The sequence below is a fragment of the Catharus ustulatus genome, chromosome 4 (assembly GCF_009819885.2).
Source record: "Catharus ustulatus isolate bCatUst1 chromosome 4, bCatUst1.pri.v2, whole genome shotgun sequence".
Lineage (NCBI taxonomy): Eukaryota > Metazoa > Chordata > Aves > Passeriformes > Turdidae > Catharus > Catharus ustulatus.
Window position 1 is genome coordinate 22,240,151 of NC_046224.1, and position 20,322 is coordinate 22,260,472.

The window sequence follows — 20,322 nt, forward strand, 5'->3', positions numbered from 1 at the left end:
AGGCAGATCTGTGGCACATTACCTTTTGTACTTCTGAGAAATACTTCCACACCCTTTTACCTCATTAAACAGCATTACTACTGCTTTTGGTGTAGAAATTCAGTTCAAACTGAGAACTCCCGACCTGGCTAGTCCTTCTTACTCCTGTTACAGGTGGGTGGCAGAGCTATAGGAAATCATGACTCATATTCTTGTGTGGCTTTCATTACCATTGGGAGAATAAAACCGGCAGACAACAACACAGAGATAAGACAACAACCTGACTCTAAAGTTTCAGACAGCCTGGTAATCTTTGGCAGCCTCCAGAGGTACTGGCCTGATGGAACAGGCTTTTCATCGAGATAAGCATCCCATGCCACAAGTATGTGTAAAGAAATTGTGCAAATGAGGAAGAAAATGAGGGACAACTCCCCAGAGCACATAATCCCTCTCAATCTCTGTAAAGATTTACGTGTTTTTACACTTTCAAATTAGCAGGTGTGAATCATAAAAGAGCTACCATTAAGGAAGTCTGTTTTTTTCAAAGACAGCTCCTCTTCAGTTTTAAACTCTGCTTAGATACGGTTTAAGCAACACAGTCAACACGTAATAGGCAGATGCTCCTCAGTTTAAGTTTCTTTGCCAGTTCATTGAAATCTGCTGCCTTTCTATATACTTGTAGTTTTAAGAAAAAAAATGTGTGTGTATGTGTGTGTGTGCACCCATGCATATTACTCGGTACTCCTCTACAAAATCCCTTCTGTGTTTATTTCAGATGCAATTTTCTTGCTATTCTTTCTATCTAAAAAAAATTAATTTAAAAAAATCCGGGATTTCAACTAAAAGGTTATTTTAAAGAACAATTGAATCGTTCAGGTTGAAAAAGACAACTTTAAGTTCATTGAATCCAACAGTTTACTCTGCAGTACCCTAGCTACCACTAACTGTGTCCCTAAATGCCACATCTACAAACCCCTTAAGTACCTCCAGGGAGTATAAGTCAACCACTTCCCTGGGTGGCCTGTTATATTGCTTGACAACCCTTTTGATGAAGAAATTTTTCCTAATATCCAATTGAAACCCCCTTTGACGCAATTTGAGATCAACTTTATCTTGTCCTATTGCTTGTTATGTTGGTAATTCAGTGGCTTTAATTTTCTTGTGATCACTTAGAAGGATAACTAATTTTTTCCCCTCTGTTTTTTCTTCCTTAGAAAAGTAAAGAGTAAACCTGCAAAGACGAATTTTCTAGGATTCCCTCCTTGGCAGAGAACACATCTCAGGGGCTAACATCCCCAAATTAATGTCATTTAAGACAGAGTCCAGACACCACCTGGAATCATTTCTACTGTAGAATTTTACAGCTTATTTGTCAAACTCAACCCTTCACACTAGGAAAGCTTAAAGACAAAAGTTGCATGCTTGCTCCAGCAAGAAATCTGGAAACTAGAAGCAGAAACAATTACTAAGTAAAAAATAAGATGTAACTAGAAAAGTGTTGTTAGTTACAATTGATTTTGCTACTATTATCCAAAGGAACAAATGATCCCTGTTCTGCTCGGTAAGTGCACCTACTTAAGAATTGATATTTAATGTCTTAGTATTTCATCTTCTCTCCAGGCTCAAAAGATGTTCCCACAGCAGCTTCTCCAAGCAGCTTGCTCTTCCTTGGCAAGGATGCAATTCTTTCCTTTCTCTCTCTCTGCTTTTTCTTCCTAACTTGCAACTCCATCTAAATGGAGCTCTTGAGGCTTTGAATTTTCTCTGAGGTTCCTCTAAGTCAACAGTCTTATCCTTTGTATTATCCTAAAGAATGTTACAATGTTCTGGAGGCCATAAAAATCACCAGTCTTTCAGAACTTGTGTCATTAAATTTCTCATTGAGAATATTCTTCTGAACAGCATGGATGATAGATATCCCAACACCCCCACATTTGGTTGAAGAGCTCACACTACCATGACACATCCCTTCCTGTAAATCCCTTTACTTCTTTCACATGAGCACTTGCCCTGATTTTTGGCTTACGTGAGATAAAAGCCAAGCTTGTTTTCATGAGCTACCTCTGAGATACAGAGTCATGCCATTTATGTTGTTCTGGCACAGAACATGGTGTTGGAAGACCACTTCTCATCTCAGCAACTGAGCAAAATATGCACCTAAATCCACTTCTACAGGTAAAAGGTGCTTCCAGTTACAGGAGCAGTAACTACTTTTTGCATAAAAATTTTTGCCGTTTTTAAAACTTCCTATTTCCATTGAAACTTTGCACTTTTTGATCAGATTTGTTCAAAGCATTTCTTAAAGCTCTGGAGAGGAGTTCATTGTGTCTTGGGCTCAAATTCTCCAGTGAGAGACGCTTGAGCAATTCACAGGGAGCAAATAAAAACGTATGGGATAAAGTTCAATATCACAGTTCCTCAGCCCTGAAATTGTGACAAGTGACTATTACTGCCCTGTCAAAGGAGATCCTAATTACCTGAAGCTAATGCATACAGCATTCCTACAGTGAATCTGTCATTTCTGTACCTGTCTAGAGTCCTTCCAAACAGCTTACTTCACTGAAAAGTGTACTTCAGATTTCTTAAGTTTGTGGCAGATCTGCTGATAACAGCTCTTAAATACATGTGCCTGAGGAAAGAAAGCTAGATACATTCTTCAGGAAACAGTATTTTTACTTAAAAGCACAACAGTAGTAAAAATATGAGGGGGAGGGATCCTGCAGATAAATCAGTTTTCTAAATTGTATGAAAGACACTGGTGTTTCATTTTAGAAAGAAAGTGTGAGGTTTATTTCTTGATTCTGGATCTGGCAGGGAGAAACTTAGTAAAGCTGTAAGAGGAAAGAGAAGTTAAAAAAACCACACTGAGATTCAGAAAGCCTTATTAAACAGAAAACCAGCAATGCTTGCCATGTTGTTGGTGCAGTGGATTCTTGTGATGCAGCAGCAGGTCTAGTAAAAGTTACATAAACACCAACCTACCTGCAGCTATATCATCTCCTGACACAGAAATGGAAGCTGCAGCTGCTATGGCAGCAGATTCAGTGAAAGGACCACAAGGATCAACAAGATGCATGGTTGGACCATAAGAAACCAAGGATATAGTGAGGAAGCAGCTGATGGTAAATGAGGATATTCTCACAAAAAAACCCAAACCAAAACCCCCACTCACAAAACCCACAACAAAATAAAACCCAACCAAGCCTAAACCTGATAGAAGCATCTTGGAGACTTCAGCAGTGGAGATGTGACTGCCACTGGTATGAGCTGGCTGCCACTAGAGCTGCTACCTCTAATGTAGATCCCAGTTCTAACCTTAAGGAAACTGCCATTCCATGCCACCTAAGCTTATTATGTAATATTATTATACAAGCAGGACATGTTTTCTCCTGCATTCCCATCCAAGGACAAGAGGCTCATAGCTCATGGAAGTAAAGTAATAGCCTTTGAAGCTGAAAACAAACTCCCTGCAGACAGTTATATCTGATGATAAGGACAGCTCTGCTTCCTGGTGGGACCCTGGGCTTGCGGCTGTGAGGTGTCCAGCTCAGAGGAAGCCACACAGTGCTTTCCAGGGAAGCAGTGACCACTGGTCTGTAATGAAACAGGGTACAGCTCTGACTCTACCATAACCAACACAAACAGCCCAAAAGCATGAGAGTGCTACAGACAGAGAAGCCAGTCCAAAGCAGAGCAGGAGGATCCCACCTGCACCAAAGAAGAGGCCTCTGCAGTTTGCTGGTCTCTCTCTGTTGTTTTCTGTATTTGAAACTAAGGCAGGTCAACAAACTGACACTCACTGATGTGGCTTAATGTCTGTAGTTCCAAGCATCCACTTTGTCTGATCTACTCATACTGGCTTTCACCAGTGAAATAAAAAGCAGTTTCAATATCACCTCAAAATTACTCTCTTTGTGCAGTTAAATTTTTTTAAACTCTTAATGTGCCTCTCTGTGTCCTTCAGATAACATACAAGGGGAAGGAATCTGTATTTGATGTAGGACTATTTTAACATGGCCATATCCTGAGAGAAAGCAAAGTAACTGGCAGAACATCTCTAATTACTTTTTAAAAATTATACTTTTTAAATTTTGTGTTGCACTGAGAAGGGCGGCACCTTATACTGTGTACAGACAATACTGAGATTGAGCTTAATGACAAAGGAAAAAGTAGGTAGTAAAACAGAATACGAAGTATGGATAAATTACAAATCTTAACTCCCACTGCAGTATTTGAAATGGCACAAGCCTGGAACTCTTCTGGCGTATTCAAAACCAAATTCCTTGAGAGCTTATGATCTAGTGAATTTGCTTGTTTTCTTTTCCAAATGGTTCTAGTATCTTAGACCAAATGTAATATCAACATTTCCCAGTAACTGCTATGCTTGGATCTGCTGCCAGGTTTCTTTATAATTTAGTTCAGATACTCCAATCCAGAGAAAACTGTCTTTGGTGACTTCACTTTAAATGCAGAGATCCAGAACTACTTAACTAGTTGTCTAGTTTCATAAACATTAAGCTGTATAAAAATATGATGTGCACGCCAAGATGCTTAGAGGTTAGGGTTTATTGGTCTAGTTAAACTCCTAGGAGAAAGGAAGAGGGGGCATACCCTTCATAGTAACCTTAGATATGAAAGGCTGCTTCTAATATCAAGGTCTGCAATCTCAGAACAAATGGCCACCTGAAACTATTTCCAAGAACTACTTCTGGTTTTCTCAGTAACCCTACCATGGATTGGATGATGATTGTTCTTTTCCCGCTTATTTTTCTCCCTGCTTAAAAAGCATGTCAAAAATCTGACCAAGATATGATATGTATCTGCACTACAAGAATATAAAGCACTTAATTCAGATACTCATAAAACTAATTTTCTTGTGGAGTACGTGCCCTACATCGATTACTGAAGAATAGTAGTCCCCTATATCTTAGTTAGGAGACTGAAACACAGAAAGGAATTTTACATTAGATACTGAAAATACAGAGTCTATCTTCATCATTTTCCATGGATATATCAAAGTATTATCTGTCAACAAACTACCTGTTGTATTCTTCTTGTATTTATTTCAAGGTCTAGTCTCCTATCTAGCAATTGAAAACAAGGTTCAGCAGAGCTGCAGAAGAGCTTGTGACTGTCACATAAGATTTCTGTTTGATGTGCAATAAACAGCTGTTTTTCTGAGGAAAGGCCCCTTTTTACCATCACAGAATTTAATGGAATAGATAACACAGAAACTTTGATGAGAATGAGAGTCTTCCTGGCAGGGTCCACAGGTCTGGGGCTTAGGGATGCTCACTCAGTTTGAATCCAGAAGTACATTTCCTGTTTTGTGCATCAGCTAAAAGCTGTATGAAATTCTCAACATAGAACAAGTGCAAGTACCAAATCATGTTACTCTGATGCTGAAAGTCGAAACATACCTTGAGGAATACATCCACCTCTACTAAGCTTGCTAGTTGCACCACAACATGCAAGACTTTAAGATAAAACAAGTCCCTTAGACTATAAAGCTCAACAAAGTTTCAAGCTTCAAAAGGAAAGTTTACATTTCTCAGATCGGGTTAGTCATTCCAGTGACTTGCTGCTGCAAGCAGTATTCTGGAATGCCCTTCATTCCCTGTTAGTGATGTTCTAATTTTCAGTAACATGGTTCTTCTCTGGAATCTAGCTGAAATGAAACAGTCAAGTCAAAAGACTTCATATGAAATGACAGGAAATCATCAAGGACAGTGATGGATGTCGTTTGAAAAGTGGAATAATGTGATGCACAGAATAGTCTGTTATCATTATGTAAAATAATAGATGTAAATTGCTTGCTTTGCATGAGTACATTTTTTTAAAAAGAGAATAGACCCATTCCTATCTAGTATTTCTGAGACTAAAAAGTGCCCCATAAACGGTAATGTCTTTTTCTCTGCTCCACTGAAGCTAGAGCATGCAGTGCTCATGATGTTCATAAGCTTCCTGAAACTTCACATCGCCTTGGTGGCATACCTCCATCTGGAAATACCAGCCATCAGTCTGTCAAAGTAGGTGGTGACAGACTGAAACACTTGCAGTATTTGCAGGCAGCTCCTGCTCATGAGGGAAGTCTCGCTGCTGCTCAAATCCTGCCTTCCTTGCGTTGTCCCCTCTCTCTCTCTCGAGCAGCCCTTTCCCAACAATCCAGAACTGCTCCCTGCAGACAGAGCGAGTGCCCTATAGAGCAGGCATGGCCGCTGAACAAGCTTCCTGCCGCCGAAGGCAGGCCGACACCCTGGGCAGCGGCTGCTCTTCTATAGGAACAAGCTGCGATCAACCCCGCCATACGGCACGATTTTGTCAAACCCCGATGTCCTCTGCTGTCTCCCTCAGTGTGGGCTGATGCTACCGAGACACGGCGCGTCCGCGCCGTTCAGGCTGGAACCGCCGCTCTCCCCGCACGGGTGCCTTTTTCTCTGGGGCCTGACCCGCAGCCGCCGACTTCTAGGCACCTCAACGGACCTTCCCCTCAGCAGGCCCGCGGTCCCCGCTGTCCCGAGAGGACGAGCGCTGCGCAGGCCCGCGGCTACAGGCGGCGGCGGCGGGCCCGGCGTGCGCATCGCCCCGGCAACCGGGGGCGGGCCCGGCGCCCGCGGCGTGTAGGCGGCGGCGGCCGCGCTGACGTCCGGGGGAAGCTGAGCAATAACAGCGGCGACGCGCGCCCGGCTGCGCCTGCGCGGGCTGCGGGGCTGCTCTATTTATGTGGGGGGGCGCCAAGATGGCGGGGGCGGCGAGGAGAACGTAGGGGTAGCTCCGACCGGGCGGCGGAGCGGGGAGGAGGGAGAGGGAGGAGCCGGGGCCGGTGGGAGGGAGCGCGGAGAGCGGTGTCACCGAACGTGTGAGGCGGGGGCCGGCGGACGGCGGGCGGGGGGGGGCGGCGGCGGAGGAGGATGGCGGAGCCGCGCCGGGTGCCGTTCATTAGCCTGTCACCCGTGCGGCGCCGCGAGGGCGAGAGCCCGGCGCTGGAGCGAGAGCCGGCGGGCCGCGACCCGGAGCCACCTCCGGCGGGCCGTGAGCCGCCACCGACGGAGCCGCCGCCGCCGCACGAGCCGCCCAGCGACAGCGCTGCCCGCCCGGAGCCGCCCCGCGACCCTGGCCGGCCCGAGCAGCCGCCGCAGCGGGAGCCCCCCCGGCCCGAGCCGCCGCCGCTGCCGCCACCGCCGCGCCAGAGCGGGCGTCAGGAGCCGCCGCGGGAGGCGCTCCCGCTCCGCCAGACGGTCCGCCTGGAGGTGGTGCTGAAGGACCCCACCGAGGAGGGCTGCGTGGAGTTCAGCTACCCGGAGCTGCTGCTGTGCGGGGACTCGCGGGTACGGGACCTTCCCCTCCCCTTCTTCCCTCCCCTCCCGCCGGCATGGGCCCCGCCGGGCTTCCTCCTCCTCTCGGCTGCCGGCGGCCCCGGCCTTGCCGATAAGTGTTATCGGCTACCCGTTGCTGCTCGGGGGTGGTCCCGGTACGTCGGGAGGGGCGGTGTACTGCAGGGAAGTCCGGCAGCCTCTCCGTGGCTGCGGGCTCCTCCTGGTGCTGAGGCTGCGCCTGTGCCCCTGGGGGGAAGGGGAAGCTTCCCACTTGTCCCTGAGGTGGCTCAGGGCTCCTGGCCTTTGCTGCGGGCTGAGGCGGAGGAGCGCCACTGTCTTGTGTCCCGCTTACCCCGGCTCACCTCCCTGCCGCTCCCCTTCCCTGCCCGGAGAGGTGTTGCATCCTCCCTTCCTCGGAGCTCTTTACCGGCAGCTGGACGAAACTCTGACCACGCCAGTCTGTATTCCAGGTTGTCCCTAGGCTGTGTGCATATAAATAAAGAAAGCCTGTCTCTGCTATAAGCCTCGAGAAGCAGTGAAGTGATCATTAGCAGACTTGGAGAGGAGTTTTTGTAGTCTTGGAGGGGACAGGGGTAAATGAGAGTTAATGTTGAACCGGTAACCATACCTGTACATGTTGAGAACTTAAGAAAAAAACCCGAAGTGTTCTTCCTTTGCTTGTTCCTCCCAAGCAGAAAGTGTTTGATACTTGAACTACTTTGTTTCTTAAGAACAAAGCTCCTGCAGACAACTTTAGGAAGCAAGCAGCATTAGCCAATCAACAGGGCCCACTGTTCCAGGTAGGAAAGAAAGACGCATATCCTTAAGCTGGTTACACTTGAACTGCTCATTCTTAGTTAAGGGTATGAGTGAATTTGTACTTGATTTAAATAGTTGTGGCTGCTCTTTAATCCAGTACGCAGTTTTAGAGCAAGCATGTTTCTTACTGGAAAAGACGGAGGGCAAGTAAGTAACTACTACTGTGAAGGTTGTGGTAGATCTGGTGATAAAAGCAAGTATCAAATACCAGTACTGATACTGCCATGGGATTTTTACATTCCAGCACAAACTTGAATAGGGTTGAAGCTTTTCTTATGAACCAAAGTGTTTCTAGGCGATGACAGTGCTGTAACTATACTTAGCAGGCTGCTCACTTTTTCTGCTGTAGGAGGGATATACGCACTGGATTGTGTTCAAATGTGGAAGACAGAAAAATCAGTGACTGATTTTAATCCCTCAGATCTTGTCATGCAAGTTAAAAGGTTCCTTCTGTTCATCCTGTCCTACAGCTGTTGTGGGCAAACAGTGCCAGTTATGACTCCTCAGAATTAGTGTAGCATAATCATGCTGCTCTCTGAAGTGCAATCTTTCTGAGCAGCTCTGTGAAGGTGAAAATTGTGTTAGTGTTTAGAAGTGGTTCAGTACTTAAAGGCTGACTTTTCCCTTTGGCAGTTCCCACTTTCATAACTACCTTTATTCTGAAGGTTACCAGTATCTTAATCACATATTTAAGGAAAAATGGATCTTTCTGATGTAGTTCTGATGCAAATTCCGTGTCTTCTGGGGGTGGGAGAGCATTGATTTAGGGGATTTTGGTACAACTGGGATCAGAAACTGCTTTTAAGGCAGGGACAGTGATCGTAATGCTTTATAAGAAACCTGTGTGTTTTTCAGCTCTGTAGAGTCCAAATTAAAATGAATGGATCATAATGGCCCTTCTGTTACTGGGTTGTGGAGCAATCACCTGATTTACTGTGTAAAAGTGTCATAAATTAGGATCTTTTTAAAGTGATTCTGGACTTTTACTCCTGTTTAAAACCTGTTGTATGCTTGACCTGTCAGTTTAATTTCTTGCCTGTTATATGGTAGAACCTAGAAAAGCTACTCTAATATTAGGGAAGACTTAAAATCTTGAGATTTGCTTTTTCCCAGTAGGTAGTAACTAATTGGCAGTTAATGTTGTGGTTTTAAGTGGAGTTTTAGATTTAAAAATTTGTTGGTTTAGTAAAGTTTCAATTTAAAATTAGCAGTTCAGATACTTTATTTTTACTATGCAAATTTTTTGTAGGATGAAAATTGATTTGGTTTTATGGAAGCTGTTGTTGGCTCCTCCCTCATAAGAAGTTGCTCAACTTTTTATAATATTTCCCATTAAAATTAAACATTACAAAGTCAGGAGCTTGTCTTTCTGTCTTATAGTATTCTTGGAACTGTAGCAACCAAGAAAAGTTCTCCAAAGGAAGGCAAGGACTGGTGCACAGGCATAACTTTCAATATGGCTTTAATAGGCCATGATAATAATTATATTATTTTATATATATATTATAACTTATAATAAATAAGTTATGTAGTAATGAAGTGGTAGAGAACCCCAGAACTGATCTGGCAGTACAACTTCTTTTTTTTTTTTTTATTATTCCAAATTTAGGTTGTTATGCTGAATCAGAAGCTAGTGGAAATGTTTATTTTAAAAACTTGTGCTGTTCTTGTTCTTTTTTGTCTTGATAAAGAGAACATCCTTTGATAGGGTTGTTTGTAGAGTTCATCTTTTGGGAGGAATTATGTAAAGTTTTAAATGTGAGTAATAAGTTTGTGTGGTTGTAGGGTTTATTTGCCTCTTAAATGCTGCCAGAAGTGAAAGTGCACTCCCATTTGTTTTGGGGTAACTGAGGCTTGGTATATAAAACCAAAGTTGAAGTGGATGAGCCAGAAGCTCAAGCTGGCTTCTGTCAAACAGGCTCTAAAGGTGCTGAAGTAGTTATGTCTTAGTTTGAGAGCCATCCATCACTTAGAAACAGTCAAAATTAAGAATTGCTTGAGTTTGAGTTTTCAGTGGTGCTTAACTAATCAAATTGATAGTCAGCTTTGAGTGTTTGATGGAGAGAAGCAAGTTAACACTTAAGTGCTAAGTTTTACTTGAGGCTCAACGTTGTGTCATTTCACAGTTAGAAAAAAGCCACATATGCTAGCAGAAGATGAGGGATAGCTTTTCCCAACTAAAAGTAGAGAAAATGGTGTTTCATTAATTGGGCAGTATTTTGTATTTAATTATGCCTGCAGGAAATAAGTGCATGGCTTTAATTTATGTTTCAGGAATAACTATAGCCTCTATTATTTTTTTCTCTAAATATTCAGTCTGGAAAATATAATTATGTGGTGGCTGCAGTTTTGCTTAGCTTACCTTCCCCATTACAGTGGTGTTGATGCTAATGAGCTGGTTTGGTCACCATTTAGTCAATATACTGGCTTTTTGTACTATGGAGGAAGGATCTGAACTTAGTGGTTTTTTGTTCTTCATAAATCTTCATTTATTCATTGGTGAGTAGTCCATATGCAGTAAAAGTGGTTGCCATCCATAAAATTCTGCAAAATGGAATTTCATTCCACCATATTTTAACATCCTGGTACCTTCCCCCTTCCAATAATTACTGTATTTATGTGAACTCCAATTTGAAGAAGGGCAACTCTGTTTTTCTGCCATCATTTTTTTTAAAAAACAAAAACACTATCTATACCCTGTTCATTGACTTTGTCTCAGTGAAAACCTCTCTTCTGAAAAACACCAAAAAAGTAAGGGGGTACTCCCTCCTTATTTGTATAGCTGGAGTATTAAATCTCTTGTGGCTAACAGTTATGATTACTGAAATTAAGTCTTGCACTGTAATTTTTTGTTTAGATAAAAGACTGACATTAATGATGGTTATAATTTACTGAGCTTTTTTGTCTTCTGGCTGCTTCCCTCTTGGATAGCACACCACATACATCTTGTCTGTTGTGTCTAGAAGGATCATAACACCTGCTAGAGGGACCAGTGGAAGCAGAGGTGAAAAGGAGTTGTGATTAGAGAATTCTTTTTAACCTCAAATGGCCATAATTCTCTTATGCTTACACTTTTAGTTGAGGTTCAGTGGAATGCTTGAGGTTCAGTGGAATGCTTGGGAAAATACAAATCTGAGTATTTCTTAATGCTTCTGGTTTTGTTCTTATCAGAAGAAAAGTAGGTGGTTTATAATTCAATGATCAAAATAATTTTTAGAGATTAAATTTTGGCTACTTAGAGTATTTTTTTTTACATTTAATAGATTTTGAGATGCACTGTGTTTCTTATGAAATGAATGTGTAACTTTTGCATTTTTCAGAAGAAATCGGTTCATTTAGAGGATCCATTTAATGATGAACAACGTGAGCGACATGAAGTAGAAATGCTTGCCAAGAAGTTTGAGGCAAAATACGTGAGTTACTGCACTTGGTTAAAAAATACAAATATTTAATAGTGATAACAGATAATGTTGTGGGGTTTTTTCCTGACTAAGGTTGCTTAAGTATTGTCAAGTGACTTCTACACATTTCAGCGTTGACTGTCTCACTGTATTTCATTTAAGTACCTTGAAGCTGCCACAAGCTTATCAGACAAGTCTGCTAAATAGATTTATCTGTAGATGTTATAGCTTGTGAAGCTATTCTTGGAAAAGCTTCTGTATAAATACAACTTGGTAATAGGTGCAGGTTGATATTTATGCTCTACACTGTGCTGGAGGAAAGAATTTTTATGTAATTGTTGTGCACTATTGAACAGTTCTTCTCTTTGGGCTAAATACTGTTGAATCTTGGTGAATTTGTGACTAGTTTTGAATGTTTCCATAGGAACTTATTTGTTAAATAGTAAGTAATTGGTCGATGAATGTCTTACGGCTGCCAGCTGCCTAAAGATACTCTACCAGCTCCTGAAAAGGTAGTGTGAGTGACTTGAACAACACTAGCTAAAGAGCCTTTCACTAGTAAATGAAGGTAGAAATCAGAAAATGTTGACAAAAACCACACCCAAACAGGTCTTTAAGAATTCATTTGGGTAGGGTTAGGTGATTAAGTCTGAGCTGGCAATCAGAGCTCAGCATCATGCTGAGGCATGTTGATATTCTGGATTACTAATAGAACACCTCAATAATAAAGAAGGGAAACAAGAGCAGTCATTTGTATCTTTTGCTATTAATATACATATTAAAATCTTTTTTGTCAGGCTTATTTGGATTTTTTTTCTGCAAAGGCGGATTTTTCTAAATACCCAGTCTATTACATTCTGTAGAAGTAATTACTGTTTCAAGGCATGTTACCTGTGATACATAACGAAATCAACTCTTAAGCTAAAAAGAATAATTCTCATCTTTTGGAGAGATTGAGAGAATCCCATATGAATTGTGCAGGCTGTTCCAAAATGTTGTTTGCTTAAAATTTGAATGATAAATAATTTTTTGAATGGGAGAGAAAAATGTTTCAGTTGTATTTTTTTAGAAAACTCATTTCCACTATTAAAGTTAAGGATTTTATAATGTCTGAAACAAGTTGCTTAACTACAGTTGATGAAAGCCAATGTAAGTATGTAAAGCAATATATGTAGGAGGGAGTGGTAGTGGAAGCAATCTAATTTTGCATGTATGTTTATGCATCCATCAAAGCTGAACATGTACATTTATGGACAAAACATCTTATTAGACTTAAGAAAACCAGAGTTCAATGTTCACTAGTCACAGAAAGGGGCAAATAGATGCTTTTAACCATTAGCAAGCAGTAGGTAACAAAAAATAACAATTTTCAACAGTTCAAATTTGTGGTGCACTTGCATCTTCATTACTACTTGCATTTCTGATTCCTTCCCTTTCATTCTGACTTTCCTTTTGTCCTTTCCAACCCCATGAAAGGGCATGTCTTCTATATAAATAATCACTTACTAGGTTGGAGCCACTAAGCCTGCAGGGTGGTGAGGGATTATGTTAGAAACTCCCTGTCCTTTCTCTTCCGATATGAGAACCATCAGTCTCTACTTGCCATCCATGCTCAGAGGAATTGCATCTTCACACTGACCCAGTACAATTGCTCATGTTCTGACAGCATCCAGCCATCTTCTACCTCTTGTAGTGAGACATTCACTGCATAACTTCAGTTGGAGTAGGGATCCCATGTAGTAGATACCCATTCTCTTCAAGTGAGTGACCAGCTGAAGGCTACTCTTCTTAGCTGGAGTTACTCCTTAACAGTGCTTTAATGTAAATGTAATCAGTGGTTGTATGAGGAAAAAAATGAAGGGGTTTTATTTCAGGTTTACAGGAAGTACTATATCCTCCTTTAATTAGGTATTAGTTAGCTAAAATACCTGTTTAAAATGGAGTCAAACATTGTTTTTAATCATAACATGTGGCAGTACTTCTGGAAAATTTGATGCGTGAAGAGCAGTCTGCCTTGAAGACTTTTTACTTATTTTCAGATAAATTCCTGTATTCATAATGTAATCAGTACACTCTGATATATTTTGCAGATACTAAGAAAAGCCTATGAATAAGTGCATTTTTGTAAAACAATGCATAACGCATCATTTGTTTACTTGATTATTCAGAACTCTTCTGTAATTATGGCACATACTAAGCATCAGCATAAAAATCTGCTCTGAAAGGTTCCCATTTTCGTTGTTTTGATTGCTTTTATTCTCTAGATAAAATCAAACACTGTTGTGAATACGTGATACTGAACCTTGGACAATATTGTACATATGTAAGAATTTCTCTTGGATCAAAATGAAGGTCCATCTAATGGATGGTAGCATAGTCTCTGACACTAGTGGAATCTCATACTTGAGAGCCTAATAGAGCAAGTGTTCACTGGTATTACTTCCCTGTGCTTGTCTGGCAGTTTGTGTTGTGTCTTAATTTCTATCAAAGCCAAGGGTTACGTGTTTAATCTTTTTATAACTTTGTTTTTATAGCCAGAAATCTACCAGATCATTACTGAATTTCTGTGTTTCACAGCACTGGAGTATTGAGATGACTGTCATATGAAAACACTGATATGTGTTTTAAACACTGAAAAACTGTTTAAACCTGATGAGTTCATGTAGTGCTCCATAGTTTCTGTATTGTAAGAAAGAGAAATACTTCCCGTTCTTCTGAACATTGCATGTGATTTTGATGTTATCTAAATCCAGCTCTTTTGTTCTCCAGCTGTAGTGTCTTAACTTTGTTATTGTGTGGAAGTGGTGTTTTTTTACCTTTAAACATCCTTGTTGGCTTACTGTTCTCTTTTGTTCTAATTTTTTTTAAATGAAAGGATATTAATGGTATGATGCCCTGATTTGTCAGTGTTACAGTGATGACTTCTGGTTTGGTTCTCTGTTTGTTTGTTTTTGTTTTTTTTTTTAACGAGTCCTCACTCTTTTCACTTTTTTTTACCATTCTTGATTAGGCAAAAGTCTGAACTGTGTGTAACAACTCCAGTGGTTCCTGAGCAGCATAATAAATTTGGAGCATGCTGTATGGTTTTTTTTTTTGCTTAGGTTTTACTTACTTTGCGTGGATTACCTTGCTTTATTGATGCTGAATTCAATTGCCTATTTATCATACTAAATTCAGAGCAACTGTAAGGTCTTTCAGTGATTCTTCAGTTGTTTTCTTTTTCCTTTACGTTCCTCAGTAAATTGTCATCTTAGACCCCTGTCCTTCCCCAACTCTTTACCTTCTCTGTTGCTTCTAAAAGTAATAGATGCATATTCCATAATAATTTTGCTGATCACTCTTTGCCTAAGATACCTATTCTTACCTTTTCTTTCCTGGCTGTAGATCAGACATCAATTTAAGTGGGTGTTCCTTATCCCATCACAGTTTCTTTAAAGATTTTTGTACCATTTTTAAAGCATTTGAAATACTCTATTCTACCAACATTTCTTCCTGCTCTGTATATTCTTGTGCCTACTGGTTCTGCTGTTTACAGCTTTTATTAACTTATTCACCATAAAGACCAAGTTTACAGATTTATGGATGCTACTCTTCAAGATCCTTCAGGTATTGACATTATATTTCCCACCTGACTCCTAGTCCTGTTGGACAAAGCATGTTTAAATGCAAGGTTACATGGCAGTGTCTTAAAGTCATCTTTGGCTTTTTTGAATACTTGCATGAGTGGTATTTGCAGCTTCAGGAGCTAGACACCTTGATTTGATCTAGTATTGTGACTATTTATGTTCTGGGACAAAAAGGTTAGAGGAATGCTGCAGTGATAAAACTTCCCTGAAGTGCATGGTGGACACTGACATAGATATCCCTTCATCCTTCTGCTGCAGTTGTGCATCCTTAACATCTTGATCATATGAAGTCTCAACACAGTTCCTTAAACATAACTGGTTAGAGCCAGGCTTGAAGGAAAATCTCTTAATTATACACACAGCAGTTCATATATTTTTGTATGTCTGAATACAGATACTATTTTAAGACTGCATTTGTTCATTCAGCTATTACAAGTTGTTTTTTTTTTTCTTACTACCTTTGTTCCATACCTGTTTTTTTTGACTATCAGGCAGTCAGAATGTATTGGGAATTAAAAAAAAATTATTTCCCTTGTATTATACTGAAATCATAAGATTTTAGGCTCACAAAGAAGCATGTTGATGGTTACTAGCAAGATATGTAGTACAGAGATTTTGCATTAGTGAGATCAGTACAGGTGAAGTATGGTTTATGAAGTGTTCTTAGCCTGCTGGCACCTAAGTCAGAATCATGAATTATATAAGCTTTTGCACTAGAGTTTAATCAGAATTCTTAAGTGCTGCCTTTTTCTAACTTTTTCTTCTCTCATCCTTCTCAAGCAAACTTTTATTTTTTTTAAAAAAAGTACTGCCTATTTTGGAAATGTGCAGTCTTCCAGATGAGTGATTGTAGATGATAATAGGACTAATAGGAATACTTAGCTTGGAAATGTGAATTAAAAGCAGAACTCACTTTTGAGGTTTCTCTCCTAGGTCTTACTACATTTGTTTATTTAAGTATATGCGAGAGATTCCTGTTTGCTTGCAAGAGCACATGCTTTACTTTGTTACAAACTTGCATGTTCTCAAAATGTTGTTAAAATTGAGGTGTTGAGATGCTTAAAGGTCTCATAAAAGAGCAAGGGTGAAACCTTCTGCATTCTCATAGTAACAAGTGGACTGTGATATTTGGATGTCACAGCTAGAAAGACTGACATGCTTTAAGAATGCTCAGAGCTGTAGGGTGCAGGCAGAGAAGTTTCAGGAGCAAGTCTTGAATTCGTGGAAGTTACCACTTTAATGAGGGCAGTGCTTTTTTGAGAATTTAAAAAATTTTATTGATGATTTTGACAATATATATGAACTAGGAAACAAGGCCTTAGATCCTAAGATGCTTTTAGTGTAACTTTAAGTTTAGATTTCTTGAATATTTGAGCTGCTGTGAGTCTTTATTTGACTTAACAATGAAATTTCTACACAGAAAGAATACTTGCAGTTTAAAGTTATTTTACTGTCTCCTGAAGGTAAGTGAGCCCATCCATAGTTTGTGATGCAGCTTCTGCCTTTAATACTCAAGTAACATTTTATATTTTAAAACTCAACTTTTTATGTGCCATAGAGAATTAATCCATCTTGTGTAGGCAAACACTTCAATGAACTCTAGGCTATCATTATTTTCCCTTGTAATGACTCTGTAACATACTGAAAAACTCAACGCTTTCTAAATTATCCCAACCTTTCTGTCATTAGCAGTTCTGTCACTTAAACTTTAAAAACATAAGATGGGGAAACATCTCTAAATAAAAAATGTGAGGAAGATCTTGGTCTTGCAGAAAAAGGTAGCTAGTGACTGCCTTTCAGGGATGATTCTGGTGAGGCATGTTTGCTAGAATGCATCTGTGTGGGGAAGTTTTTATTAGTTATCTAGACTATCTTCAAGGAAGCAAAACCACTAATTCCTTGAATGACTATTCCTCCAAAGCCTTGTGCTTTGTAGGCTTTAGTACATTGCTTCCATGTTTCCTAAATGATGTAACACTTGCTTTGTCTTCAGGGTGGAAAACCCCACAAACATCGGAAAGATCGCCTGCAGGATCTAATTGATATCGGCTATGGCTATGACGAGACAGACCCTTTCATTGATAATTCTGAAGCGGTAAGTAAACCTCAGCATGGCCACAAGAAATCATGAGACAGTGCTTTATCTTTTCAACACAGAAGAAAGGTAAGGGAAAGTACTTTCTACCTGTCTGTAACTGGTGTGAATGCAAAGGGTATATACTTTGGCAGACCAATGAATTACTGTATTTGTAGTCTTATTCAAGATGTTATGCAGTAAAGAATTAAGAAAGCTGTTCCTAGATCAAATAATTTTCCAGCTTTAGAAATGAAAATATTTTTATTTGTGCACTTCATTTACTGTTGACTGAAATGACACTGACTCTGTTTATTTTCTTGAGATAGCTCTCTGGGTTATTAGTAGGTTACTGGCATTAGATTTCCTGCATCAGGAAGCTATTCTCTTCTTGAAAACCAGTAAAAATAGGATGGTTATTCTAAACATTGAATATGTCTGAAAAAATTAAGACAAAACAGGTTAAATACCAGGACTTTGAATATTTTTTCAGAAATGAAAACACATCTTGAGGTAAAAGAAAAAGGTGTTCGTTTGGTGCAGGCAGTATCAGGGATATTAAAAGGTTTCTAAGAGGACATTTGAAGATATCTTAGATATATGAAATTATGAAAATGATAAAAAAGCTTGGAAAGAACTGGATGATCTAAAAACTCAGAAACCTCCTATAATTCTTCCTTATTAAATGGCAGTAAGAAGTGTACAGTTTATCAAGTTAAAAAAAAACAAACAAAAATAAGAGCTGTCACTTGCCAGCCTTCAGTTTCCTCCAGTGCTGAGTGACACTGGACAAAGCAGCAGTGATCTGCTGTGGGGAGGAGGAGGCTACAGTTGTGAGTGGGAGAGGAAAGATTATGAAAAGAAGTTGTGAGAAAAGAGTAAAAAAAGCACATAAGTGAATTTCTTAGCATACCTTATGTCAAACCTTCATTTAAATTCTAAAACTTTTCAGTAAAGAACTGTAAACCTGAGCTGTGAAGTTTCTAGCATGTAGATGTTGCGATGAGTGATCTTAGGACCTGTGTGAGGTGCACAGAAAGTGTCTGCAGAGCTGATACCTTTTTCAGCAGAAGTTGAACAGTTAATCACAGTGCATAACAGGCTGAGGTTATCTGTGTGCATTGGTTGTTTTTAAAGTAGGTCTGAAGTTGTGTGAAGAGAGAGTTTGTTGTAAGGTGCTTATTGTAACTTAGATTAGTTAGTAATTTTTTTTTGTCTAGACCTTGAGCCTGCTGATATTAAACTGTTCTATCATTATCCCACAACTTCTGGTTGTACTGCTGGAACAATATTTAGGTCTAAGCCTTCACATGTCTTTTCCAAAGGTCAGATTCTGGTCTCGCTGATCTGTTAATAGGAATAGATGTGCTTCATTTCTGCTGAGAAACCACTTGAGCCTATAGGTTTATCTAGTTTCTCACTGTTGCTTAAGTTCATCATTGCTTTTAAAGTTTTATGATACCTAACCCAAGTTCTAGTTTTCCTGGGGTTTACTGTGACCTGTCACAGACCTGATAGGAGATTTGGAACACTGGCAGTACTCACAGCACAGGTTTCTGTCAAATTATGAGTCTGGTGTATAAATACTTAGCATACTGTGCCTCCTTCCAGCACAGATTCAGTAGATTTGCAGGAGCATTTACTTATGTCTCTTGCCAGAGTCCATGCAAAATGTACAAAAGGCAGTTGTTAGAGGACCATATGGCTGCATCATGTGCTAGCTGTTGAAGCTATTGGGGAGAAATAGTGTATTCTCTAAAGATTGCTCTCCTCAACAAATCACTATGCCTCTTGTCCGTGTTACAAATACAGACTAGTGAGAAGCCATCTTTGTTTTGCTTTTATCCCCATTTTTATATAGAAAAGAAAATATAGTGTGCTAGCTGCAGTCCATGTTGCTGTTGCAGAGCTTAAGGGTCTTTCAATGTAGGAATTGAAGTTCAACAAAACCTTTTATTCCGTCATTCTGTCTTGGATGCAAGAGAAGTGTTCAGAAAGAAAATCTACATGTCTGGCTTGCTCATCTTCAGTGTGGCTAGCCATGAAATTGCTGTGTACCCTGAGATGTGTCAGAACCAGACCCTGGACTTACTTCTTAGAAGACACACTTTCTTACACATAAACTATAATATCCTGGGAACAAACACTTGAAAAGTGAATAGGAGTGCCTCTTCAATTGCTCCAGGATTGGCTTGTCCCTATCCCAGGAAAAAAAAAAAAATTGAAAACTTCCTCAGAGTTTTAGTCCTTTTTCTTGTCACAATTGTGAAAGGAATACTGAGCTCTTTGGCACTGAAACAGATTTATTCACTAGCTTTAGAGGTACTTTCCTTTTAAAAACAGATTTTGAGGTAAATGCATTTGCAGGGAAGCAGGAAATCTATGTGAGCCGCTCTTCTTCTTGAGTTGAACATTTTAACTGTAGTCAGTAAATTGTGATAATTCCAGTTAAAAAAAGTAACTCAAAACCAGCTTACTATTGTTTCTAACTGTTCTATAGGGGTTAGCCTGATGGCAAGTCCTAATCTTTGCTTATCTTAATGGACCTATACAAAATGTCCACAACCTTCAAAGAAAGCTGCCCCTCCTCAGTGTTTCCACTGCTTTGATGTTGAAAATAGGTTTTGCTGTAATGCAAGCTGCCCAGAACTACTACATTCTCTGTGGAGTGGAATGCCTGTATAATTTTTCTCCCACTCTATTTTTCCTGCACACACATGTATATCCAACCAGATGAGGCTGATTACTTGCTCTTGTGATGACCTCTGATTATTTGGTTGGTTGAATACCTTCCTCACAATGTAAGCTTTATATAGGTAGAGAGTGCAAGGGAACACAGTACTCTCTGAGCTTTCAGCTATACAATGCAGAAGAGGAGATTTAAAGTAACACATGGTGTTAATGAAAACATGTGCTGTGTTCTTTTACTTGAAGGTAACAAGGCTTGGATATCCAAACCAAAGACTTCCCCTATTCCAAGCAGATGAATGTAAAAAAAACCTGTTGACTTACTAATCTGTAAGCAGTGTCTTTTGAAGCAATGATACCAGGTAGCCATATTGGCAGGAATTGAAGCTAAATGTGAATGCCAAGAGCAGTGGGTAGCA

At 40.1% G+C, this 20,322-nt stretch overlaps 2 protein-coding genes across 2 annotated transcripts in view; both read left to right on the forward strand.

The window, feature by feature from the left end:
* The window catches only part of TTC26 (tetratricopeptide repeat domain 26), a 57,388-nt gene extending 53,514 nt beyond the window's left edge, over positions 1-3,874 (forward strand). Inside the window, exon 19 of the mRNA XM_033057265.1 lies at positions 1,194-3,874. The gene's annotated coding sequence lies outside the window, so the exon portion shown is untranslated. The remainder of the gene's footprint in view (positions 1-1,193) is intronic.
* A 3,008-nt stretch (positions 3,875-6,882) lies between these two features.
* Positions 6,883-20,322, forward strand: part of UBN2 (ubinuclein 2) — a 54,621-nt gene continuing 41,181 nt past the window's right edge. The window contains exons 1-3 of the mRNA XM_033057367.2: positions 6,883-7,307; positions 11,435-11,527; positions 17,135-17,236. Of these exons, the coding sequence (XP_032913258.1) occupies positions 6,891-7,307; positions 11,435-11,527; positions 17,135-17,236 (612 nt within the window). The 5' untranslated portion in view covers positions 6,883-6,890. The remainder of the gene's footprint in view (positions 7,308-11,434; positions 11,528-17,134; positions 17,237-20,322) is intronic.